Consider the following 27974-nt stretch of genomic DNA (forward strand, 5'->3'; position numbering starts at 1 on the left):
ACAAATCCCTGGCACAGAGAAGCAGGAAAAAGAAAGAACCCCTTTTTTCAGAGATGTCTCAAGATAAAAGAAAATGTTGGCCAAATTAAGGAGTGGAGTGGTCTTGGCTTTTTCTGGTATCTGTCAAATAAAGGAGGGGGTTTTTCTCTTTTCTGAGGCCCCTTTTTCCCCTAATCCAATAATATTCCTCTTAACCTCTTTTCATTTACCATACTAATTAATTCCTGTATTTTAGACTCATATAGAAATGTATCCTTTCAAAATGCTCTCATATATCATTTCTTTAACTCTTTAGTGCCACCTTGTGAGGTATATATCAATAGAATAAATATTATTCCCACTTGGAAAATGAGGAAACAGGGCATGGCAAATCAACGGACTTGCCCAAGTTTACACAGCAAGTTACTGGCTAACTAGATTAGAATCCAGGTTTTCTGACTCCACTCTGTTTAGGTTTCATACACACACACACACACACACACACACACACACACACTCCCCTTCCCACCATCTCTATTTCCCACCCTCTCTATTTAAAAAGTGATTTAAAAAGAATGAGAAAATCCAGGGTATCTTCATAAGTAAGGAAGCAAAATGTCCCATCATACTGGTAAGAACACTACCCTGTTTGATCTTTTGAGGGCTTGCTTGCCAGGTAGATAGGAGTGGTTTGGACTCTTAGTTTAAATAGATTCTGGTTTATGGGGAAAAAAGTAATTCATGACTTGCCCCATCTTCCTTTAGTCAGCAAATACTTGAGTATGTCCTGTATGCAAGGTACTAGGGTCCTATGTGCTGTATCAGGCAGGAGCTGGAGCTTCATGGAATATCAGGCAGAGGGACTCCTAAAAAATCAAAACCCTCCAAAGTAATTTTCAGATTCCAGAACAGATGCATGTGGGCTGGAGAACCTTCCCTGCCTATTTGCTCCTGGAGATGTTACATAAATCTCTGGTTTTCTCTCATTAACCTGCACCGCTGCACTGCCTCATCTTATCATCCTGCCCCTACCTTCCCTTACTTTGTCTCCCTTTGTCTTGCTACTCATCCCTCTTCCCATAAGCCATACTCCTCCCCTGTCCTGTTCTTCAAACTTTACTTCTCTCTACCAGGTGAACCTTGTGGCACCTGACTTGGGTTCTATGAACTGAGACTATTTCTGAAGACCAACTCGAAAGTGAGAAATCTCAGAGTAACAACTTATGGGTTCCATTTCTCATTTTCACAGCACTGTCTCCTCAGTGAGCTTGACATTACCGCACACACAAACCACAAAAATAACTCAGATAACTCAATGTCCTTCTTCGGTGGAGATAAGATACTGGTGGGGGGAGCTTCCCTGGTGGCGCAGTGGTTGAGAGACCGCCTGCCGATGCTAGGGGACACGGGTTCGTGCCCCGGTCCGGGAAGATCCCACATGCCGCGGAGCGGCTGGGTCCGTGAGCCATGGTCGCTGAGCCTGCGTGTGCGGAGCCTGTGCTCCGCATCGGGAGAGGCCACAACAGTGAGAGGCCCGCATACCGCAAAAAAAAAAAGATACTGGGGGTACTCATGGTGGGGTTACCTCCCTAACTGCATCACCATGGATAAGACACAACTGTCAGTAGCTTTATTCTTAAATTGACTATTTTATAAGTAACTCCACCTAAGCGACGAAGAAGTGAGCCATCAGAGATAAGGATTTTGAATTGCTGCCTGTATATTTACTGGGCAAAAACTGTTATCCAAACAGTTGTTTACCTAAAAACAAGCACCTTGGCTTTTGTAGAGTAAATGGGACATAGAGGTTTTGACTAGGCACTTCAATCTCTGGAAGAGAGGTCATTAAAAGCATGAGACCTTAATTAGGGCTTCCCTGGTGGCGCCGTGGTTGAGAGTCCGCCTGCCGATGCAGGGGACACGGGTTTGTGTCCCGGTCTGGGAAGATCGCGCGTCCATAGCCTGTGCCCCGCAACGGGAGAGGCCACAACAGTGAGAGGCCCGCGTACCGCAAAAAAATTTAAAAAAAGCATGAGACCTTAATTAAAATGACGTTTTTAGGGACTTCCCTAGTGGTCCAGTGGTTAAGAGTCCACGCTGCCACGGGAGAGGGGCCCTGGTCAGGGAACTAAGATCCCACATGCCGCGCGGTGTGGCCAAAAGATTGAAAAAAAAATGATGTTTTTAAAGGAAAAAAATAAAGGACCGGTAATAATGTAATCAGCTCTGTAAATCTTAAATAAAAATATGAATCTTTGATCCTTAATAAAGAAATGCCAACTTCTGGCATAAAACATCCTGAAGGTAAGGCTCATTTCTTAGACTTAAAAAAATTTTTTTTTTGGCTGTACTGCATGGCATGCGGGATCTTAGTTCCCTGACCAGGGCCCCCTGCAGTGGAAGCAAGGAGTCATAACCACTGGACCACCAGGCAAGTCCCTAGACTTCTTGATATTGTTAGCTGAGTAGGCACAATGGAAGCAGGTGAATAATGAGGAGAATGATATTAGAAAAATCTCTGTTCTTATTCCAGAGCTATCTTGCCAAGAGAAAGGCAAGCACAGGTAATCCTGCTTGGAGGAAGGAGGTTTCTGTTTATTTGAAAAGACTATGTAACTTGTAAAACGCTGCATTTAAAACTTGTCTCCCCTAGCCTTAAAAGTAAGGCTGCCTTACTTTTTTTATTATTAAAAAAAAAACAACCAAAACACAACAGAACTTATTAGATCTTAGCTCTTAGCTGTAATATAGACAAAAGGCTTAGGGCTTCGCATGAGTGTAAGGTGAAGAAACAATGGTAGAGAGCTGAGAGGAATGGGGAAAAGGGAGATGGATCAGATGACCCTTCACCTCTTCCCTCTACTTCTTGAACTGCTGATTAATGTAGTGGGAGGATGACAGGAATCCAACCATTTTGTGTAGTGATTTTGTATCCCCAACTTGGAGACAGCAGTCAATCTTATTTACTATTATTAGTCAAATTTCCTTCGGTGGTTTACTATATACCAAAGTTCTAAGTGTTTTAAATGTATTCTCTCATTTCATTTAGTCCTTATGCTCCTATGAGGAGGTACTTTATTACTCTCTTTTTTTTTTTTTCTTTTGCGGTACGTGGGCCTCTCACTGTTGTGGCCTCTCCCGTTGCGGAGCACAGGATCTGGACGCGCAGGCTCAGTGGCCATGGCTCATGGGCCCAGCCGCTCCGCGGCATGTGGGATCTTCCTGGACCGGGGCACGAACCCCTGTCCCCTGCATCGGCAGGCGGACTCTCAACCACTGCGCCACCAGGGAAGCCCTACTCTCTTTTTATAGATGAGGAACCTGAGCCACAGAGACTTAATAACATTCCCAAAGCCACATAACTTGACACAGATTTGAGCCTAGGCTATCTGATGCTAGAGAATGTTAATCAACATAAAAGGTCTAAAAAATTTATTACAAAGCACCAAAGAGGGACTGTGATATGATTTGAGCACACGATAATTTCCTGGTATTAATGACATTATCAGTTTCCACTGCTTTCAAGAGAAGTGAAATTGACACCAGTGGTTAAGAGTCCACGCTTCCACTGCAGGGGGCCCTGGTCAGGGAACTAAGATCCCACATGCCGCATGGTGCGGCCAAAAGATTGAAAAAAGAAATGATGACTCCTTTTTAAATGAGTCATTTAAAACAAACAAACAAACAAATAAATAAATTTATTTATTTATGGCTGCATTAGGTCTTAGTTGCTGCACGGGGGCTTTCTCCAGTTGCAGCGAGCGGGGGCGACTCTTCGTTGCAGTGTGTGGGCTTCTCATTGCAGTGGCTTCTCTTGTTGCAGAGCATGGCCTCTAGATGCATGGGCTTCAGTAGTTGTGGCACGTGGGCTCTAGAGCACAGGCTCAGTAGTTGTTGCGCACGGGCTTAGTTGCTCTGTGGCATGTGGGATCTTCCCAGCCCAGGGATTGAACCCGAGTCCCCTGCATCGGCAGGTGGATTCTTAACCACTGTGCCACTAGGGAAGTCCCACTGACACCAGAATTTATTATTTGTCTTGACAGACTTTAAATATCCTTTGGGTAGAGGCAATGCCTTCTCTAAGTTTTGTGTAAAGCCAGCTCATGCCTCATCACATATATTCCCATAAATAGTTATTAACCCCAAAGAAACAAAAACAAATCACTTATATCTTTTCACAAAATGGATTTTTATTGTAGTCATACATGGTTTCTCAGTACCACAGAAAATTGCAATTTAGGGACAATTTTTGGATGGTTCTTACAGAAATATGATGGGTTTTCAGAAATAAGTTGTTCAGGAATGTGGTTAATGAAAAATAAAAGGGGTCAAGAGAAGCATCTACAGTATGTGCATCTAATTTTTACTTTTTAAAACTCCTTTAAGCTCTGATAACCCTTTTCTCAAGTGAGATCCCAACAAAATTTGCCAGAAACTGAAGTGATTGTGCTATCAAATACAAGGAATACATTTAGTTATTTGATAAAGAAAACATGAGAGAAGTGTGCTGGAATGGGCTCAGACTTATTCTCAACTCACCACTGGAGTCTTGGTGTCTGTGCCAACAGTTCAGGAATCAGCAGGCTACCTGGAGATGGGTTATAACAAGAAGCACAAAACCCAAGGCTCTTCTCCAACACCCCTCTGGTCAGTGGAGAAAGCCTGCAGCGAGGCAAGAGGGGAAGTTGCGCCATTCTTCTCACCTCTCCATCACCATTTCATCTTCTGCTTGCTAACCTTGATGTAACTTGAGAGCTGTCCTTGCTTCGGCTGTGCAGTCCAGAAGCCAGAACTTCCTCTAGGAAACTGACCAGTAGACTTGAGGTTACTCAAGGGGGAAAAAAAAAAAAGCATCTCCAAAACAGAATGTCTTGCTCATGACATTTAACTAGATGAAAGGTTATCATGAATGGAAGAAGCACTGGTCTGATATTTGGGTGCAGAATAGAAGCATCAGTTGAGCACTAAAACATCCAGACTAGAAGGAGAACCCCTTTGTGCGCTTCCCCAGGGTTCTCACTGTGTCTTTTAGCGTTAAACTTGTGAGATCTGTTAAGACTAATATTTCAAGTTTGAAATTTCTAGTCAGGAACCCAGAAGTTTTAAGGGCAAGGCTACTATCAACTCAGAACCATGTTCTATCAGCACCTCTTATCTAAACTCTTGAAACTGCCTCAGAACTTGTATTGTGCCTCTAGTCTTTTCTTTATCCAGTCTACTCTCCAAAGTGGCACCAACTTTCTAAGATACAGATTATATCCTGTTGCATACTCTCCCCTCTTCTGCTTTAAAACCTTTCTTTTGCTTACAGAATAATACAGATTAAAATTCAAGGCCCTTCATAATGTGGCCTCCTAATAATACTTGTATTTCTTTTGTTCTGAGAACTGGTTTGAGCTGTGTGTGTGTATACATATAAACGTAGTATGTGTATATATGCTATTATCCTCATTTAAAAAAATGAAGAAACCAAGCTATAGAGAAGGTAAGTGACTTGCTAAGATCACAAAAGCTAGTTAGTGTCTTAGCTGGGATTCAAACCCAGCTCTAGAATCTGTGCCCTTCAGTACCACACAATACTCTCACTTGTCTGGTTCTATCTCCCACCAACCATGCAGCCTATGTGCCTTCCATACCCAACCACTCACTGTTCCCTAAACATGTCCTGAGCTTCCATACCTTTATGCTTTTGCTCTTATTATGTCCTATGTCTGAAATGATAGAGGACATTTGTCTGATGAAATCTCTTTTATCCTTTAAGGCTGAGGATTAAAAGCCACCTTTTCTGTGAAGCTTTCCCAAACTCTCCTCCATGCTGAACTAATCACCCCCATCATTATTATCACTTTGTCCTAGTGCTATTTTAGCACCATATTATTATTAATTAGGTACTCTATACATTATTGATGCCAAAATAGACTGTGAGTTATTTAGGGTGGGACTAACACTTATTCATCTTGGCTCTCCAGGGTTTACCACAGAGGCGGACACCTAGTAGGTACCCAATAAAGGTATACGGAATAAATGAAGTAATTAAAATAGCTACCCATTGGCAAGAAAGCCTTCTCTATAACACAGGAGTTTTGGGGGTATTACTTATAAGTATGCCGGACTCGTTCTCAGGATACAGATCTATAGCAGATTGAGGGTTGGAGAAATGACCAGGTACCTTATTATTACCACAGCTGTGCAGTCTTAGACCTGGAAGATTCTAGGCTTAGAAAATTTAAATTCCAAACTCCTTTGCAAAAGAAGAAAATAGTAAAGTAGAGGGAAAGGAGCAGAAGCTAAATTCATCTATTCCTCTACTGAACACCTCTGTTAATACTGGCACCTCTGTCTAGCCTGGCTCTTTGGCCAGTTGGACAGGAGACACTTTGAGGCCAGAAAACAAGTGTCAGGAAATGAGGCAGCATTGCCTTTCTTTTTTGAAAGATAACACAGAAGTTATTGATTAGGGACTTTTAGTAAGAATGAAACAAATATGCTGGGAAACCCTATAGGAATTTATGAGGTGATCTTTGCTTCACATGAGACTCCTACATGTGCAAAGGAAAGGAGTAACTTTCCTGAAATTATACTTAAAGATCCTCCTCTGTGTATCAACAAGACCCCACATTCTTTTTTTTTTTTAATTTTAGGTATCTATTCTTTTTTAAAAAAATTAATTTTATTTATTTATTTATTATTTTTGGCTGCGTTGGGTCTTTGTTGCTGTGCACAGGCTTTCTCTAGTTGCAGACAGCAGGGCTACTCTTTGTTGCAGTGTGTGGGCTTCTCACTGGGGTGGCTTCCTTGTTGCGGAGCACGGGCTCTAGGCGCGCAGGCTTCAGTAGTTGTGGCTGGCGGGCTCTAGAGCGCAGGCTCAGTAGTTGTGGCGCACGGGCTTAGCTGTTCCGCAGCATGTGGGATCCTCCTGGACCAGGGCTTGAACCCGTGTCCCCTGCAATGGCAGGCGGATTCTTAACCACGGCGCCACCAGGGAAGCCCAAGACCCCACATTCTTGACTGCAAAGAGAAAACACTATTTATATTTGCCAGGCCTAATTTTGTTCCCCAGGGCCATTGTGGCTTTTTAAAAAGTATCTATTTGGGGACTCTGATGAGTCATTGCAGAATGCTTTAAAAATTATAGGTGACGAACATATTGGTATCTGTACCCCAAACTTTAGACTATGTTTAAAAACAACAAAAAAGAATGATTTTTCTTTTCTAGATTTGTTTTAAATCAGTCTTACTTAAAAAGCAAACTCAGAAATCCCCTTCCCCTGTGGTACTATAATCCAATTCAATTCAGCTCAGTTCAATTAAATTTAACCAGTATTTACTGAGCATCCATTATGCGGTAGGCACTGAACTAGGTGTTCATATGAACACTTGTTATGACTCCTAACTTTAAGGGGCTCTCAGAGAGATACACAATCACAATGCAACATGAGAGATGGTATACACAGTGATGGTACCAGGAGCTAATCTAGTGGATTAGCACTATTGCTTGCCTTGGTTTGTGCTGTCATCAAGGGTACTTTCCCAGCTCTATGTAGAGAAGGAAGGTGGGCAGAAAAAATCCCTGATTTTAAAAAGTCAACCTCAAAAAGTCTTGCATCACACATTGAAAAACAAGTTTCTTCACTTTTAAGTCTTTGATAAGGGACTAGACACTAACATTTATAGGATTTAAAATTTTAATTACTAAAATAATTGAGCTGAACAACTGTGTTCCTAAACAAAGCTACATATTATAACAAAACTCTGTCTATCTATCTATCTCCTCTTTTTTTTACTATACTCCACAGAAATTACATGTGAGTTTCTTATTATAACAAAGACATTGCGGGAATTTAGAATCAAATCTGAAGAGTGGTATGATGAAAAAAATGAATGGACGTTCTGGGGGGCAGGAAAATAGAAAAAGACTTACAGGAAAATAATGAGAAAAAACCCCGAGATATTTGCCTTAATGGAGTAATAAGCTTCTAATTATAGCCAAATACTTAGCTGGAACATAGGAATTAGTGAGAGAGAGGGATAAGATGGAACTTTTATTTTTTTTTTAAGACTTATTATTATTTATTTTATTTTTGGCCTTGTCGGGTCTTAGTTGCGGCACACGGAATCTTTTGTTGCAGCACACGGGATCTTTTGTTGCGGTGCGTAGGCTTCTCTCTAGTTGTGGCGTGCGGGTTTTCTCTTCTCTAGTTGTGGCCCACAGGCTCCAGAGCACGCAGGCTCTAGCTGGGGCATGCGAGCTCAGTAGTTGTGGTGCGTGGGCTTAGTTGCCCCGCAGCATGTGGGATCTTGGTTCCCCGACCAGGGATGGAACCCATGTCCCCTGCATTGTAAGGCAGATTCTTTACTACTGGACCACCAGGGAAGTCCCAAGATGGAACTTTTTCTTTTTTTAACATCTTTATTGGAGTATAATTGCTTTACAATGTTGTGTTAGTTTCTGCTGTATAACAAAGTCAATCAGCTGTATGTATACATATATCCCCATATCCCCTCTCTCTTGCGTCTCCCTCCCACCCTCCCTATCCCACCCCTCTAGGTGGTCACAAAGCACCGAGCTGATCTCCCTGTGCTATGCAGTATCTTCCCACTAGCTACCTATTTCACATTTGGTAGTGTATATATGTCAGTGTTACTCTCTCACTTCGTCCCAGCTTACCCTTCCCCCTCCCCGTGTCCTCAAGTCCATTCTTTACATCTGTGTCTTTATTCCTGTCCTGCCCCTATGTTCATCGGAAGCTTTTTTTTTTTTTTTTTTTAGATTCCATATATATATGTCAGCATATGGTGTTTGTGTTTCTCTTTCTGACTGACTTCACTTTGTATGACAGACTCTAGGTCCATCCACCTCACTACAAATACCTCAATTTCGTTTCTTTTTATGGCTGAGTAATATTCCATTGTATATATGTGCCACATCTTCTTTATCCATTCACCAAGATGGAACTTTTAATACCTCAAAATACTGATTACAGTTGTCAGAGCTACCGCTGTGTTTTATACCTCTTTGCTTTTTGCACACACTATTCCCTCTGTCTAGAAAGCTGTCTCATCCCTCTCGCATTTTATCTAGTGGAACGATGCATCTTTTAAAACCCAACTCGCTCTCACAATATTCCTCTAGGAATTTATTTGTTTACATGTCTATTTTCCATGTAAGCCTATGAGTTTTTTGAGGGTACAAGTAATACATGAATACATTCCTTTTGTAAAAGTTTTAAATAGTATACATAAAGCTCAAGTCTTCCATGACTCTTCTTCTCCCCATTAGTCTCTCTAGAGATAACAATTTGATCAACAGACATTTATTAAGCACCTATGTGCCAGGCACTGTTCCAGAAGCTGTGAATATAGCAGTAAGTGAAGTAAAAAAAATTCTGCTCTCATGGAATTTATATTCCACTGGGGGAGGAGGGAAGATAAGCAAAATTGATAAGTAAAATATAATAATAATGGTGAAAACATATCACTTACTATATGCGAGGTACTATTCTAATGAGATAGAAACTATCCTATTTTACAAAGAAATCGAGGCACAGGAATCAAGTCTTATATCTTGAAAGCGACCAGGTTGGGATGCAAACCCAGACAATCTTGTTCTCTTATTCAAGAGAACTCTCTCTAGTATGTTAGATGAAGAAAATGCTATGGAGAAAAATAAAGCAGGTTTGAAGGAGACTTGGAGGTGATAGTGGTGGTGTGAGATTTTAAATCTAGTGGTCAAGGAAGACCTCACTGAGAAACTGACATTTGAGCCAAGACTTGAATAAGGCAATGGAAGACATATCTGGGAGAGGAGCAAGCACAAGGGGTCCAAGGCCTGGTATGTTCAGGGAACAGGAAGGAGGCTGGTGTGGCTGGAGTGAAGTTGGGTAGTAAGAGATGAGATTAGAGAGATTAAGGGAAGGGGATGGAGGGGAGTGTGAAGATGAGATCATGTAAGGCCTGGTAAGGATTGTAAGGATTTTGATTTTTACTTTAAGTAAGATGGGAAACATCTGGAGGGTTTTGTGCAGAGATGTGACATGCCCTGAATTACATATTTCCTCAGGATCGCTCTACTGCTGTATTGAGAACAGACTATAGGGGTTAAGGGTAAGGCAGTTGTAATGATCCCGATGGGAAGTGATGGTGGCATGAACCAGGTTGGTAGTGGTGAGGGGGCATCAGATTCTGGACACACTTTGAAGGGAAGGATCACAAGATTTACTGGTAAATCAGGATGTAGGTGAGAGAAAGAGGGGAGTCATGAAGACAACAAGGTTTTTGGCCTAAGAAATAAGAAGAATGGATAAGTCTGAGGGGTATTATATTTAAGAAGAAATATCAGAAGCTTGGTTTGATCATTGTTAAATATGGATGTTTATTAGACATTCAAGTGGAAGTGTCAAATAGTTAGATATATAAATCTGGAGTCTGGGGGAGAAGCTCAGACTAAAAATAGAGGTTCTCAATGGGGAAGGGTGTGATTTTATGCCCAGAGGACATCTGGCAATGTCTGGAAACATTTTTGGTTGCCATAACCGCTGGGGTGCTACTGGCATCTGGTGTGTAGAGGCCAGGGATGTTGCTAACCATCCTATAATGCACAGGACAGTTCCCCACAACAAAGAACTGTCTGTCCTCAAATACTAACAGTGCTGAAGTTGAAAAACTCTAGACTAGAGATGTAAATCTGGGAGTCATTAGAGGATAAAATTTAAAGCCACGAGACTACATGGGAGTGAAGTGCAGACAAGAAGAGAGGTAGTCCAAGGACAGAGTTCCAGGGATTCCAAAAACAGGAGAAATGAACAAAAGAGACAGAGAAGGAATGGCAAGTGAGGGAGGAGGACTAGGCGAGTACAGTCTCGGGAAGCTAAGTGACAAAAGTCTTTCAAAATGAAGGAACTGATCAACTGTGTCAAATGCTGCTGCAAGTAAAATGAGTACTAAAAGGTGACTCTGACTTTAGCCGTGTGGAGATCCCTGGAACCACAACAGAAGCAATTGTGGGGATTGATGGGCATGAAAGCCTGAATGGAGTGGCTTAAGAGAAGAGGTAAGGTTTAAAAGAAGGTGGAGGTTTAAGAGAATATATAAGGAGAGGAATCAGAGGCAGTGAGTGAAAACAACTCTTGAAGAATTTTGCTATACAAGAGAACAGAGAAATAGTATAGAATGTGGAAAGAGATAGGAGGTTAACAGAAGGTTTTTAAAGATGGGGAAAAATCCTAGCATGTTTCTATGCTTCTGTGAATGATCCAATAGAGTGGGAAAAACCCAGTCAGGATTGAGAGAGGAGCAGGTTTGGAGTGATGCCCTGGGGTAGGTGAGGGGATGCAATCTGGCGCCCCAGTAGGAAGGCTGGGCTTAGCCAGGAGCATTCTCCACTGTGATGTAAAGGCAGGGGATAGCAGCAGTAGTGGGAGCTGTGCAAGTTCTCTTCTAATGACTTCTCTTACCAGTTAATGTACACCTCGAGTAATATCTTCTTGATGTGTGTATCCTTAGTACAAAGTAGATGTTGAATTAAGTATTTGCTGAAGGAATACATGAATCAGATTCATATTTTTTAAAGAAGTTAAGACCTCAGCTTAAATGTCACCTACCATGCTATACTTTTGCTAAATATTCAACAGCAATTTTGTCAGGAGTAAGGAAAAAGTCTGGCTTTCAACATTTATGTCGGAAAATATTAGGAATCTCACACACACACATCATCTTGCTCCTCACTGGATGTATATACTTTACCCAGAAAGAACTCATTATTTCTCAAATGGGCTGTGCCTTTCCCCACCACCTCCTGTCCTCAATTATGCTGTTTTCTCAGTCCTGAATGCTCTTTCTTCCTATGGAAATCCAACTTACTCTTTAAGGTCTAGCACAAATGCTCTCTCCACTGTGAAGCATTTCCTGATTACTCTGCCAGAGTTAATTATATCTATTTTGGATGCATTTTATTTAACTTACATACATTAACACTTCTCAAATTTCTGTTCCTAAGAACCTCTAACAACAGAAGACAATGAATCTATTAGTCCTGAGGGTACAGTCCAAATTGGTTTACCAGCTTACATCTTTCTTTGAGGTCTGGTATTTTGTTTTAAAAATACACAACAATTTTGTTATTTTTCATAAAAGGACCTTTTAAATTTCAACATAAACATATTTTTGACAAGGAATTTAAATTAAATTCCAGTTAAATTATTTAATTCTACCCCTGAACATCCCCTCTCCCCGGCAATTCTAAGAAAACAGACACTCCAAAAGATGTGTCATGTTTATTTGGTGCCTTTGTGTGTCTCTGGTACTAATCATATCCTAATTTGAGAAATACAGATTTGTTTAAGTCCCCTATCTGGACATAAGATCATCAAAGATAGGGACATCTTACTTTCTTTGTATTTTAGGCCCTGCTTTGGAAGTGTACTTCATATAAAGCAGCTACTTAATAAATATCTTCCCTCTTGCTCCCAAACAGTATAATCATAACATTTTGTCAATATCCTTGGCTCACATTTTTTTCTTGCTGCTCTCTGACTGAAGCAATAGTAATAGCAATAGTAAACAAAACAAAACAAAAAACCAACAACTCAAATATCTGTGGACAGGTGAATGGAGAAGCAAGCTGTGGTATGTTCACACAGTGGAATGGTACACAGCACCGACAAAGGAATGAACAAGGTTACATGGAACAATACAGATGAATCTTAGAAGCATGCTGAGTGAAAAAGTATGATACAATTTTTTTATTAAGCTCAAAAATAAGTAAAACTAAACAATGCATTGTTTAGAATTAGTGATAAAAATACAACTCTCCCCATCAAAGCAAGGGAATTAAACACAAAATTTAGGATAGTGCTTACTTCTTGTAGGGAGATAAAGGATGTAATTTCAGCAGATCACACAGATAGATCCATGTTATTGGCAATTTTCTAGTCCTTAGGTGAAGGATCCCAGGGTATTCATTATATTTTCTAACTTATATTTACACATACTCTTTAATAAAAACATTATATTAAGATAGAATTAAGAAAAAAAGTTATATCTATAGGGTTTCTATACTCTGAAGTTTCTCACAATCTTTAGCATGCTAATGTGAATCTCTCTCCTTTCCAGGAGGATACAGTGATTTTTCCAAACTTAGCTGGCTAAGAATCTTTTTAAATGCAATATCTATCGATATCTCCCCAAACAAATTTTCTATAGAACAGACCTTGGGAAACACTGAATTAAGATATAAAATATTTCCTTGATTATAACCAATTCCACTGAGGTTACTTTACCCTATGATACTTTCTTACAAACAGTGTAACTGCCTATTAAAAACTGTAGCTACTCCTTCCCAGTTCCCACCTTAGTACTGGACACCTGATTTATGAAAAAACAAAAAGCAAAGCAAAGCAAAACAAATAAATAGGAGGCCTTGGTCCTACTTCCTCTCCCCCTGTGAAGATACAGAACAAAAAAGCAGCCAATGGGATTCTGCATGCATCCAGCACTGTGCCTGTGTCATTCATTGGAGTATCACGCGAGGAGAAAGGACTATCCTCATAGTCCACAGGGCAAGAGATGGACTCCTCAAAGACTGAACTGCCTGTCGTATCAGTTACGTAAAGATACGAAAGGAGGTTATCATCTGAGAATGAAGAGAGCTACAGATGTACTTTCTCACCACTGGGAACATTCAAGACCACGTCAATTTGTCAGAGCAACCACAACTAGAGGAGTAGAATGGTGACCGCCATACCAAAACAAACAAAGAAACAAACAACCCCCCCAAACCCAACAGGAAACAAAGCTCCAAATTACCTATCTGTAGCAAACAGGATGTTGAAGACTCTGTGCAAGTCTATTAATTATAGAGGTACTGAGTCTGGAGGCTTCAAAGGGGAAATTTGTGTGAGCACAAATGGAAACCAAGTTACTAAAGCTTTTTCTCCAAAGACCACAGAAGTCACCTGGCAATTGGACTACCGTCAGAGTAAATTTTTACCACTGCCCCAGTATATTCCTACCTGGCATGATAATATAATTCTGCTCTCGAATTACGTTAAAGTAGTTTTCAAAACAAGTGATTTGGAAGTATGGGTGACAATAGAGGTGGTGACAATGAGTATCCAAAGTCTTTTTTTGTTTTTTGCGGTACACGGGCCTCTCACTGTTGTGGCCTCTCCCGCTGCGGAGCAACAGGCTCCGGACGCGCTGGCTCAGTGGCCATGGCTCACGGGCCCAGCCGCTCCGCGGCATGTGGGATCTTCCTGGACTGAGGCACAAACCCGTGTCCCCTGCATCGGCAGGCGGACTCTCAACCACTGCGCCACCAGGGAAGCCCCCAAAGTCTTTTTTACTTTATTTTCCCCAAATGTAATAGTAATAACAACAGCAGCAGCAAGCAACACATATTAAGTAAGTGCTTACCCTGCGCCAGATTCTCCTCTAATATTTTATATATATCACCCAATCATCATAACAATGACATAAGGAGCTATTATTACCTCCATTTTACAGTTGAGAAAACTGAGGCCCAAAAAAGTTAAATAATTTGCCTAAGGTCATACAAGTGGACATATGGCAAAACTAGGATTTAAAAAAGGTAGTCAGTCTGTCACTAGAGGCCTTGCTCTTAATTGCTGTGCTACACTGCCTCTTAGACCAGAGAGTACAATAAGGTGATTTATAAATAACAGGTCTCATTCAAGCCCAGAAGTTCTAATGATAATCCTAGTGAAAGAACTTATGTCCTAAAGGACGCATCATTCAATTGGGGAAGGTAATACAGTTTTGCAGGAGTGTGTAGAGGATAATCAACTACATACTTTACTACTTAATAATCCCAAGGGACATCAATTGACCTTTAAAAGTTTGTACAACATCTTTCTCATCATTAAAAAACATTAAAATGTAGATAACGTAGGAAATAAAGAAGTAAACGAGTCTCTCGTGTATCACTACACAGGATTAGCATTTTTGAGCTTTTCCTTTCATTTAAAGTTTTTTATTGTCTAACCCATCAAATCCTGAAACAAATATGCAAACACTGGATAGGGTCTTACATACCACACAAAAAGGCACATCCTATAAACTTGTAAAAGATAATATCATTTTCCTAAACTGCAACCTTCTGGCTGCGAGGGACAGAAACCCATTCAAACTAGCTTAAGCAAAAGAAAAAAAGTGTACTCAACGACATGGGGGTGGGGGTCTATCACTGAACCAGTGTAAGATCAGTGCCTCAGAAGGGGCTGGAATCTGGAACTGGAGGCTGCTTTGAAACCAGACGGTACATACCTCTCTGAATCTGTCTCTATTTCTGACTTTTTCATTTATTGGTCTCTTCTTTTAGCTTTGCATTATTCATCTGCTTCTTTCTTCTTTCTTTTGAGTTGAAGTAAAATATTTTTAACTAATTTTCTCCATATAAATTGATGATTTTTTTTTCTTTTCTTTAATCTATTTAAAAAAAATTATTAGTTTTATTTATTTTTTTGGCTGCGTTGGGTCTTTGTTGTTGCGTGCAGGCTTTCTCTAGTTGTGGCGACTGGGGGCCACTCTTCGTTGCAGTGCGCAGGCTTCTCATTGCGGTGGCTTCTCTCATTGCAGAGCACGGGCTCTAGGTGCGTGGGCTTCTGTAGTTGTGGCTCACAGGCTCTAGAGCACAGGCTCAGTGGTTGTGGCGCTCGGGCTTAGTTGCTCCGGGCTTAGTTGCTCTGTGGCATGTGGGATCTTCCTGGACCAGGGCTCAAACCCGTGTCCCCTGCATTGGCAGGCAGATTCTTAACCGCTGCACCACCAGGGAAGTCCCAAATTGATGATTTTTAAAAATTTGTTTATTTTTAAGAATCAGGAGCAGTTAACTTCAGGGTTGGAAGGGCATGGTGTGAAGCTATAAACGTAAAATTTTTCTGGCTGGCAAATTAGTATTTAAGCATCTTAAAAATGTTAATATTCTCTGATGCAGTAATTTCATCTCAACATTGCTAGTAGTGCATTGAATCTAGGATCCCAAAAATCTGAACCTGAATTCTAGCTTTGCACTTCCTTGCTATATGACCTAAGGCAAACTACTTAACTGTCTTCTCTTAATGTTTCAGTTTCTTCACTTGAAAATTGGAACCACAAGAATATTACCTTTCGGATCATGAAGATTAAATGAGATAATATATGAAATGAAGTCAGAAGATTGTCTGGCATATAGTACATGCCCAATTACTATTATCCCAAGTGAACAAATGGACAAGTGTGTAAAGATGTATATAAAATCATGTTTGTTATAGCACTGTTTATAAGAGTAAAAAAAATATAAACAATGAATATCAAAAAATATTTGTTTTGTTCATTGCAATATATCTAGTCTCAAGATAGCTCTTGGAATACATAGGTGCTCAGTAAATACTTGCTGAGTGAACAAAAAACTGAGGATTGGTTAAATAATTTGTCGCATAATCGGACAATAGAATGCTATTCAGTTATTAAAAATGACATATATAAGTATTTTCATTGAAAGTACACGTATAGTATATTCCACTTTATTTAAACATACGTGTGTATACATTAATAGGAAAAAACCTAAAAGGGCATACATCAAGATGGTTGATATTTCCAATGGTGTGATGGTGGTAGTATGAATATTTTTATTATCTTATTTTTGCTTAACTGTATTAAACTTTTTTCCTATAAGGATTACGTACTGATTTTGTAACAAAACGCTATTTTTAATTAAAAAATATGTTTCAATGTACAAATAAATTGGAATCAGGGGACACAGATTTCAATCTTGGGTTAAATTTAGTTTTTTAAAAGAGCATCTTGTTACAGTTATTCATTTATATGCCTATTTTTCCATTAGACACTGAGATCTTCAACGACATAGAATATGTCTTCATCTTTCTAACACCTTGCACAGTACTTTACACATAACAGTGCTCAATAAATGCTTGTCAGTGACAGGTGATACACTCCATCACAGCTCTTGGCAATGGTGTTTTAACACTTTGGTTACAGGAGAAAAGTAAACTCTCCCAAAAATCTCTACCAAGAGATGGTAGATGGTGATGGTTCCAACAGTTTCAAAACTGATTCTGAAATACCTACAAGTGAAGAAGTGTCCTCTGAATTCCTCTTCCTTTGAAATGTAAATTCTGTCACAGGATCCTAATTTTTCAGTAAATAATTCAGAGATCAAACCAACTCGTGGTTATAGGAGAAGGTCCAAGTCTCTAGTGTTACTTGTTTAGGTAGAAATCTATAAAGAACCTGTTGATAATATGAATCGGCATCCTCCCAGCTTCAAATCTATCTACAGAAATTCAAAATGCTAACTGTTTTCTAAGCTCTAAACTGTACTCTCTACAAAAAAACACTAATGTCCTGACTTTGTCAGAATTATATTATTACCAAAGCTCAGGCATCATCTCGGGTAGTAATGAAACTAACAGCTGCCATTAGTTAATCAAGTTAGTCATTTTTATCCAAAGGGCAACACTGTCTTAAATCTCATTCTTAATTATCTTTGGATGACAGAAATCTTTAAACAAAACTAAATGATTCCTTACTTTTATACTGTTTTTTCTCTGCTTTGGTTTACAATATTTTTTAGTAGGCAGAAAGCTTCACATATTTTCCATTTGATAAAAACATATTTTGCTATCTTGTGACATTTATAAGCAAGGGATTTAAAAAAATTATAGCTAGGGCTTCCCTGGTGGCGCAGTGGTTGAGAGTCCACCTCCCGATGCAGGGGACGCGGGTTCGTGCCCCGGTCTGGGAAGATCACACATGCCGTGGAGCGGCTGGGCCCGTGAGCCATGGCCGCTGAGCCTGCGCGTCCGGAACCTGTGCTCCGCAACGGGAGAGGCCACAACAGTGAGAGGCCCGCGTACCGCAAAAAAAAAATTATAGCTAGATAAATCTTCCTAAAATATTATTTCAACTGAGTGCCCAGATTGGAAACAAACTGAGTTCAATTCCAGCTTTGCCACTTACTTACTAGCTCTATGACTTTGGACAAAGTACTTAACTACTCTAAGTCTCATCTGAAAAATAAGGTTGATGATAATAATAAAAACACCTACCTCACTGGGTTGTTATGAGAATTAAATAAAAATTAAATGAATAAAGCAGCACTATCCAATAGAAATGCAAAGCAAGTCACAAATGTGAGTGGCTATGTAATTTTAAATGTTCTAGTAAGCACATTAAAAAGGTAAAAAGAAATAAGTAACGTCAATTTTAATAGCATATTTGACTTAATCCATATATCTAAAACATTATCAACTTAAAAAATTATTAATGAGATATTTTACACTTTTTGTGTACTAAGTCTTTGAAATCCAATATTTTTTTATTTTTTATTTTTTGCGGTACGCGGGATGGACCTCTCACTGTTGTGGCCTCTCCCGTTGCGGAGCACAGGCTCCGGACGCGCAGGCCCAGCGGCCATGGCTCACGGACCCACCCACTACACGGCATGTGGGATCTTCCCGGACCGGGGCACAAACCCGTGTCCCCTGCATCGGCAGGCGGACTCTCAACCACTGTGCCACCAGGGAAGCCCTCCAATATGTATTTTATACTTGTGGCGCACCTCAAACTAGACTAGCCACCTCTCAAGTGTTCAATAGTTACAAAGGCTAGTGGCTACATTTTGGATAGCACGGGTATAAAGTATTAAAACAGTGTCTAACACATAGTATATGCTAAATAAATTTTACTTCTTAGTGTCATCATAATCCCCTCTTAGGAGTTGCTATGGATCAGTGTTTTTCAAATCATGTGCTCATAACACCAGCTAATATCTGGTGGTTCTAGGGCATGTCACTAAATAACACTGAAATACATAGTAAGAAAACTATTTCTTTTCATCTTTCTAACCATATCAAGGAAAAAATGTCAGTTTGGTACTACAGTGCTTTGTTTTTTAAAATTTTAATTTTTTAATTGAGATATAATTCATAGGCAATAAAATGTTCCACTTTTAAGGATATCATTTGATGATTCTAACCAATGTATACAGTCATGTAACCATCTTCTTGATCAAGATATAGAACACTTCCAACACCTGAGTTAGGGCTTCTAAAAAATCAAGAAACTAAAAAAAACCTTCAATAACAACAAGAGCCATGAAGTCAACCCCATGCCCTTGAATATATAATGTCAAACTGCTTTCCAGAAAAGTTATGGATTTACACTTCTACTAGCAATATTTGAGACTGCCTCACTGTACATTTACCTTGGGGAAATATTCAGAGATAGGACAAGGGTTTATCAATATACAAGATGTTTACTGCAGTATTTATATCAAGCAAAAAATTGTAAACAATCTAAATGTCAAATGGTAATGGTTAAACAGAGATACGTCCTTAAAATTGAAACTATAGAGCCATTAGGATCATTTTAAGTAATTTTAATAACATGGTAAAATGTTCTCAGTATAATTAAAAGTGGGCAAAGCAAGTACAAAACTTTATAGACAATGTAATGTGATCCTTATTACATCAAAAACAAACATAACACACACAAAACTCAAAAACCTTCAGGTAAAGAAAAAAACACTAGGAGAAAATATATCAAAATATTAACAGTGGTTAGCTCTGAGTTGTGTGGTAGTATGAATGAGTTTGACTTTTATATTTAATTTTTTTTATTACAATGAGCATGAATTACTTGCGGGGGTGGGGGAAGCCTATTTTTCTTCATCTGTCTTTGCTAGTTAGAGAGAAAATAACTGAAAAATGAGACCATTAATGATTGTGCAGGCTTGTTAATGAGGGTTTATTTGAATCCAGTAGTGTTATAGAGAACCTACTATGTGTAGTCATTATTATTGGTTTGAAAGGGAATCTGGCAGTAAGAGGATTGTTGATCTAGGTTTATTTTTCCTCCTTGTCAAAAGTCTTAAGAAAGTACTGATCTGACTGACAGCACTGGGGAAGACTAAAGAGCTCTCCTCATCCACAGTTCAGGCAGGGCTCAGGTAATGTTGGCAGCACTACTAATACATTCACCTCACCTCCCTTTTCTACTCCACTTCTATCCTGTTTCTGAGAAGACAGAGGGATTTCTTCTATTGGGAGAACAATTCCATCCGTACTGATCTGGTTCTTGGCCTCTCAGCTCACACAGCTAACCTAACATGTCAACTGCTGCCAGCAAGGACCAGAACTCTTTAACACTGATTGACTTGTGAAGAGATAAGGCAAAAGCCAGCTCAAAACCCAAACCAAGGTGCTCATTTATTTGCAAGGTACGATCATGTGCTTCAGAAACACAACAAGAATAATGACTCAGTAGATGAATGCATAATGGGTGTAGTTCATTTATATATGTCTAGGAAACTTGCATTTTTATAATAACCCATATTCATTCTGAATATTTTAAGATAAATAATACTTCTCAATTCATATTAACTTGATCGCCAGGGTGATCCTGCTAAAATATAAGTCAGATGTCATGGTTCTACTCAAAACTCTACAATACACACAAAAACTTGTACACAAATGTATATAGCAGCATTATTCATAATAGCCAAAAGGTGGAAATGACTCAAATGTCCATCACTGACATATGGATAAACAAAATATGGTATTTCATGTCACACAATGAAATATTATTCATCCGTAGAAAGGAACGAAGTATTGATCTAGGCTACGACATGGATGAACCTTGAAAACATTATACTAAGTAAAAGAAGCCACTCACAAAAGACTATATATTGTATGATTCCATTTATATGAAATGTCCAGAACAGGGAAATCTATAGAGACAGAAAGTAGATTAGTGGTTCCTTAAGGCTGGGGGATTCTTTCTGAGGTGATGAAAATGTTCTAAAATTGACTGTGGCGGTAGTTGCACATATCTGTGAATATACCAAAAACCAATGAATTGTATACTTTAAAGGGGTGAATTGTATGGTATATGAATTTTACTTCAATAAAGCTGTTAAAAAAAACCCCAATGTCCTACAATGCTCTCTAACTCATAGTGAAAACCAGTCCTCAAAATAGTCTACAAGGCCGTCCACGATCAGGTGCCTGATACTTCCCTGACTGCAACCCCAAACTCTTCAGTCTCCTTGAATACACTGCATGATCCTGCCTTAGGACACAGCGTTGCTGTGCCTGAGATTCTCTTCCCCGCATCTGTTTTTGGCTCATTCCCTCAGCTCCTCCAAGTCTTTGCTCAAATCTCTTCTTAATGAGGCCTTTCCCGATACCATACTGAGCAGTGTGACTGAACCCTACTGCCTCTATGCATTACTGATTTCCCTTCACCTTGCTCTGCTTTTTTCCCCCATAGAATTTATCATCTTCTGATTTACTATAAAATATACTTATTTATTAAGTTATTGTTTATCTCTGTCTCTCTCTGCATTAAAATGTAAGCTTCTTGAGGATTAGGATCTTTGCTTTTATTCACAGAGGTATTCCAATATTCAGTAAATATTTGCTGAAAGAGTGAATGAACTATTGACTATGCTCTTCTCATTTGTTCAATAAATGTTTATCTATTCTAGAACTCATAAGTAGGGCAATATTACTTCTGACTGTTTCACAAAAACTTTGGTGAAAATATACGTGGTGAGTAGAACAACCCATGTCATATATAATCTCAGAAGTTGAAATTTGACTTATTCCCCGCTAACTGAGGATCTATTAGGCCAGTATGACTAATGAGACAAATGAAGAGGGAAGTAGTAAGGGCCAGGGGGAAGTATATCCGTAAGATGTGCAAATACTGACACAGGAGATGACAGTCTGCACACTGCAAACTTGCATGGACCCCAGAGACATAACAGACTAACTGCTTAAGGCAAGCACTTGCATGTGTTCAGGTCACTGCTGAATCTATTTACCTAGATCCTTTTTCAGGGCAGGTTCTCTGCTTTGAAAAAGGCATGAAAATTATGCCTGTATAGAGGTCCCTGTTATCAGTTACTATCTTCTATTTCTTTGATTTCATTATGTATAAAAGGAGAAGGGAAAGCAATACAAAATTCATATTAAACTTCATATGGCTACGGAGAGAGAAGAAAATATTGACTACCTCTCTTCATTCAGAAGGCAGTTTTATTAAGAATGTTGCTAAGGAGATAATTAGTTTCTGCAAAGTTCCTTGGTGTCTTAGCAGCAAACACACACCATCTATTTTAAATAGTGTTTAAAGCTAAACAAAGATAATTACAATTACACATCATCAGAGCAGGTCCTATAGAAACAACTCATATAACTACAAAAGGCCTGTAGAACTCTGTTTCACTGTCATCAGTGCTTGAAGCACTGAATAATATTGTCACAAAAGAACTATTTTAAAGAAATAAGGTACTTAAGAGAGAGCAGCTGAAATTAGAACTCTAAATGGCAAGTTGAATTTCAGATTCAACTAATGTATATTTATTTCCTTTTAAAATCTAAGGGACATTTTAAGTAGAACAAAAAACTTAAGAAATAAAAAATATTAGAATTTTCAATGCTTTCACAGAGAATGGCAACCACATTTAACATGGAATAATAGTCCTTTATTCTTAAAAATAAAGCAGATATTTTATAATCAAAAAAACCCCTCTAAGTGACATTTATCTGCAGGTACCTTCTGGCTTAAAACTTAGCTTACTTATACACAGGCCCTATTCTCTCACCAAAAGTTACTTTCATTTCTGGAAATATGTCAGGGAGGGAAGGAAAGAATTGCTTTTTTTTTTTTTACGATACGTGGGCCTCTCACTGTTGTGGCCTCTCCCATTGCGGAGCACAGGCTCCGGTCCCGCAGGCTCAGCGGCCATGGCTCACGGGCCCAGCCGCTTCGCGGCATGTGGGATCTTCCCGGACCGGGGCAAGAACCCGTGTCCCCTGCATCGGCAGGCGGACTCTCAACCACTGCCACCAGGGAAGCCCAGGAATTGCTTTTTATTTTTTGGTTTTGTTTAAAACTAAGATTTTGTTTCAATTCACAGTGAAGGCAATCTCAATGTATTTTAGAAACAGAAGGTATCCCAGGATGAAGGCTGTTAAAATTGCTACATGTGAGGTTCATGTGATTTTCTAGGATGCAAGAGACGAGTTTTGACCCATCTACCTATTACATTAAGTATCTTGCTCCAAATCATAAACTAGTAAGTGGTAGTGCTGGGATCTGACTTCAAAATAAATCTGTCATAATCTCAGATTTTATTTAATACATCAGGGAAATCAAGTGACCTGTATCACAGAAATATCTTGCAATTGGCATTTCCCACTCTGCAAGGATAGTAGCTTCTATATCAGCATATAACACTCTGAGCTACAAGATATGATTTCTTTTTTCTTTTTTTTTTTTCAGTTGCACCGCAGGGCTTGTGGGATCTTAGTTCCCCAACCAGGGACTGAATCCGAGCCATGGCAGTGAAAGCGCGGAGTCCTAACCACTGGACCGCCAGGGAATTCCCAAGATATGATTTCTTTTCTGCTTATTACAATGCTCACCAATCCAGATCTTTGTGGGGCATATCATATTTTACATAATTCCAAGTATAAAAAGAGGGCACGGAGCTTCCCTAGTGGTGCAGTGGTTAAGAATCCACCTGCCAATGCAGGGGACACAGCTTCGAGCCCTGGTCCAGGAAGATCCCATATGACATGGAGCAACTAAGCCCATGAGCCACAACGACTGAACCTGCATGCCACAACTACTGAAGCCCGCGTGCCTAGAGACTGTGCTCTGCAACAAGAGAAGACACCGCAACGAGAAGCCTGCGCACTGCAACAAAGAGTAGCCCCCACTCACTGCAACTAGAGAAAGCCCGCGCACAGCAGCGAAGACCCAACGCAGCCAAAAATAAATAAATAAAATAAATTAAAAAAAAAAAAGAAAAGCTTAAAAAGAGGGCACTTATCATGGCACATCTAAAAGTATACTCTGTTTCCTGGTTGCCATAGTCTCTCAAAATAATACTTCTGCACGGTAGAGTTTTGAGGTTAAGGCTGTGTCTTTGTCACTTATTCCTTTGGACTTTTAAGAAATAATCCATGTATTACATAGGAAATTGCACAGACTCCCACAAAAATTAAACCCTAACAATTCACAGAAACAAATTGTTCAACTTCTCCCCCCATATTTTATTGCTGCTCACAGCAGCCCTACCATATCCAGGTATAAAACTGAGTTTTAAAAAATATTAACCTTCCCATTTACTGAGAGTCTGGGATTTCAATATGTATTAAGAGTTGTGAACTCTTAATTACTTAACAGTCTAGTAATACCCAAGGTAATCCACATTCATCATGAAAATTGAGCCTTTCCTCTAAAAGCTGAAACTGTTGCTTTCAATTACTTAAGCCTTTACAATAACTGGACTCTGAAATACAAATTGCACTATCTTCTTACTGATAGTGAAAAATTTCACTATTTACTTATTGCTGGAGGCTGTATATTTATGAAAGTAAATTAAAAAAACCAGATTTTGGAACATTTATGTATTGCAAACATTAAATTTTTTCCAGGTTGTTAATTACCATAGCAACACCCTCTTCCTAAAAATTTCATTGATCGGGGACCACTGAACAATCCCATTCAAGATTTTATTGACCCTTCTATTGCTTAAGGATATCTGCTCAAATGTAATTTAGTGTACTGCTTAGCATATTGTTAAGTCAGACAAAGAAATACTGAGCTGGCTAGCTGGGAGAATCTAGTATAAACCTTTTACAAAGCTGCCTTACTTTTTTTTTTCCCTGCCTTTCTTAATTTTATATTAAAGATTATTTTCTCAGGACCTGGGACACTAATTTAAGGAAAAACCTAGATGTTTAGGTTCCTCCCCTATTTTTAATAATAAAATGCAGTTTTATTCACAGTACTATTAATTAGCCAAACACATCTGAAAATATATGCATTTTTATTTCTATGTAATATGACTAAATTACAAAGAAATATATAAAAATCTTTGCCAATCTATCTTTCCATCTAAATCCAAAGTATTTTCAAAATTGAGATACAGATGTTTAGTTTTAAACGTCTAATGTTTCAAGTTAAAGAGAAAATGCTATAGTTCTTAAGTATGGGCCATGGGGCTACAAATACTCAATGGGAAATATTAACTCTCAGAAAGATCATTTAAAAGTCAATTAGTCTTTCTGAATTCTGATATTAAAGTCTATTTAAAAGCAGATAATTATATATACATTCATGAGAGAACTCATTTAGATTAAGAAAATAAAATCCATTATGGCTATCTAGTAATAAAACATTTTGAACACTAAATTATTAAATATTATTTAGAGAACAATACAGTGTCAGGCATTCAAGTAATACTTATGAAGGAAATGCACAGTGATTAAAAGCATGGACTCTGGCTTTGAGTCTTGGCTCTAGCCATGTTTACTTGGGCAAGTTATTTAATCTCTCTGCCTCAGTTTCCATATACAGAGTGGAGATAATAGTACATACCTTATGAGGATTAAATGACTTAATATATGTAAAGTACTTAGTAAAGATCCTAGCACATACTAGATACTCAATAAATATTTATTTTTATTATTATTATTATTTTTTTTTGCGGTACGCGGGCCTCTCACTGTTGTGGCCTCTCCCATTGCAGAGCACAGGCTCCGGACGCACAGGCTCAGTGGCTATGGCTCATGGGCCCAGCCGCTCTGCGGCATGTGGGATCTCCCTGGACCGGGGCACGAACCCGTGTCCCCTGCATCGGCAGGCGGACTCTCAACCACTGCGCCACCAGGGAAGCCCTATTATGATTATTTTTATTAGCAGCAGCAGGAACAAAGGGAGGAACTTGCATAAAATAGTAGCGATAGTATTGTGTCACTCTGTGCTCAAAATTATTCAATGGTACCCCCACAGACTACTGAATTAGGTACAAAATCCTCAGTCTGACATTTTAGGATGCACGGTTAAGCTTCCAAATACTACCTAAGAGTTTTCAAATTAGAGTAAACTTCGCATAATGTCACTACCATTTTAAACTTTTCCAAGATCATAACCACACTTACACTTCGATTTCTGAAATCAAGGCCAACTAGATAAGGCGAAATTAAAAAAAACACATAGAAATGCTGGATAAAAAATGACATACATACTTTTAAATGAATAGCTTAACCTCTTAAGAAATTAAGGGAAATCTCCAAGAGTCATCACAAAAAGGGAACCAAAATTTAGGTTGATAAGTATAAACCAATGCTTTTAACTACCCAATAGATATATGCCAATGTTCATAATATGCCAATGTTCATAAACAAGGGCACTGTATTTTAACAGCTGCAGAGGGTCAGGAGACAGGGCTTAGGCCTCAGTAAGAAAGGGAATTAGAATTAAGACTCTCGCATAATGTAGAGGCCCTCACTGAAAAGAGAGAATAGAAAAACAAAAATCTTCTATCTGCACAGGAAGATCACAAGGAAACTTGAAAATAAACCAGTATAAAGCTCTGCATGGTTCAGGAAGCCTTTAGTACAGAAATTAACATTAAAAAAAGTTCTGAACTGATAATACTCTTTGGGTACGTGGCCTAAATGAAAGACAAACTACACAGAAGAGATATATCTTCAACTTAGGCTCCGAATGAGTCCTGTGAGTCTTCTTTAAGATAACTCGTAATACAAAATTACATGCAGAAATGAGCCATCAGGAGCTAATGTCAGCAGACACAACAGCAGAATTAGACCTCCAAGTACTTCAGATTATAGAATTAATGTGGTTAAAGAAAAATTTGAAAAGGATTTGAAAACATGAGAAGAAGAAATTAATGAAAAATCAGGCAAGTTTGAAAAAGAAGCAAATAGAAATTACAGGCATACAAATATTACCTTTGAAATTAAAAACTGAATGTACAAATTAAACACAGATTATACATAGCTGAAGAGAGAATTACTGAACTGAAATACTAATGTGAAAAAAAGTACACAGAAGGCAGCACAGAGAGATAACAGGTGGATAATATAAATAAGAGGTTAAGAGACATGAAAATAGATAAATGCCTAACATATAGCTCCCAGGAGTTCCAGAAGGAGAGAACAGAATAATTGGGGAAAAAATGCAATATTCAAAGAAACAACGACTGGAAAATTTCCAGAAATTATGCCAAACATGTATTTTCATACTAAGTAACATAAATAAAAATAAATCCATATTTAGATACGTAATACTGAAACAAGAATACCAAAGACAAAAAGATAAAAAGAGCCAGAGAAGAAAATATTGCCTAAAGATGAAAAACAATTGTACCGAGAGTAGACTTCTTAAAAGTCTACTAAGAAGCAACAATTGAAAATAGTTGCTTGTCTTCTTTTTTGGGGGGCGGGGCCACACGGTACTGGCATTCGGGATCTTAGCTCCCCAGGGATCGAATCCACGCCCCCTTGCAGTGGAAGCATGGAGTCTTAACCACTGGACTGCCAGGGAAGTACCAGTATTCCACTGTCTTCTGATTTCTAAGTGCTGAAAAAAACTATCAATATCAACCTGAAATTCTAAACTTAGCTAAACTAAGATATTTTTAGACAAAAACGTCAAGTTGACCAGAACCTGAAAGAAGTACTAAAAGAGGTTCTTTAGTAAGAAGAATACTGGATCAGAAAGAAGGGCCAGGATGAAGAGGGGGGAGAGGCAAATATGTAGGTAAATCTAAACAAATATTGACTATTGAAAATAATAATGATTCATTTGGGGATTATAAAAACAAAGTAGAACCAATATGCTGGACAATGACAGCTTGTAAGTTGGGAGTAAGGTGATTAGAGATACTTCTAAGGATCTGTTTGTGAGAAAGGCAGAAATAGATTAATTTTAACCACTCTTTCTTCATTCATTCAACAATTATCTTTTATGGACAGGTAAAACTAATATATAATAACAGAAGTCATAATAGTTATTATTTTGTGTGGAGTTGTGCAAAGAAGGGGACATGAGGAATAAGGGAGGCTTCTAGAGATACTGGTGACATTCTATTATTTGATCTGTGTGGTGGTTACATAGATGTAATCACTTTGTGCTATTTCATTGCTTATCATTTG

At 38.8% G+C, this 27974-nt stretch overlaps 1 protein-coding gene across 4 annotated transcripts in view; it reads right to left on the minus strand.

Moving 5' to 3' along the window:
- Positions 1 to 4183: 4183 nt before the first annotated feature.
- VPS45 (vacuolar protein sorting 45 homolog) overlaps positions 4184 to 27974 on the minus strand; it is a 67524-nt gene continuing 43733 nt past the window's right edge. For 3 of the 4 annotated variants that reach the window (XM_082652711.1, XM_082652710.1, XM_082652709.1), the window contains one exon: positions 4184 to 4785. In XM_082652711.1, the coding sequence (XP_082508837.1) occupies positions 4698 to 4785 (88 nt within the window). In that variant the 3' untranslated portion in view covers positions 4184 to 4697. Of the gene's footprint in view, positions 4808 to 27974 lie in introns of all 4 variants that reach the window. The other variant, XM_082652712.1, reaches the window with a different exon arrangement.

This window comes from Grampus griseus (assembly GCF_964374135.1).
Source record: "Grampus griseus genome assembly, chromosome: 1".
Lineage (NCBI taxonomy): Eukaryota > Metazoa > Chordata > Mammalia > Artiodactyla > Delphinidae > Grampus > Grampus griseus.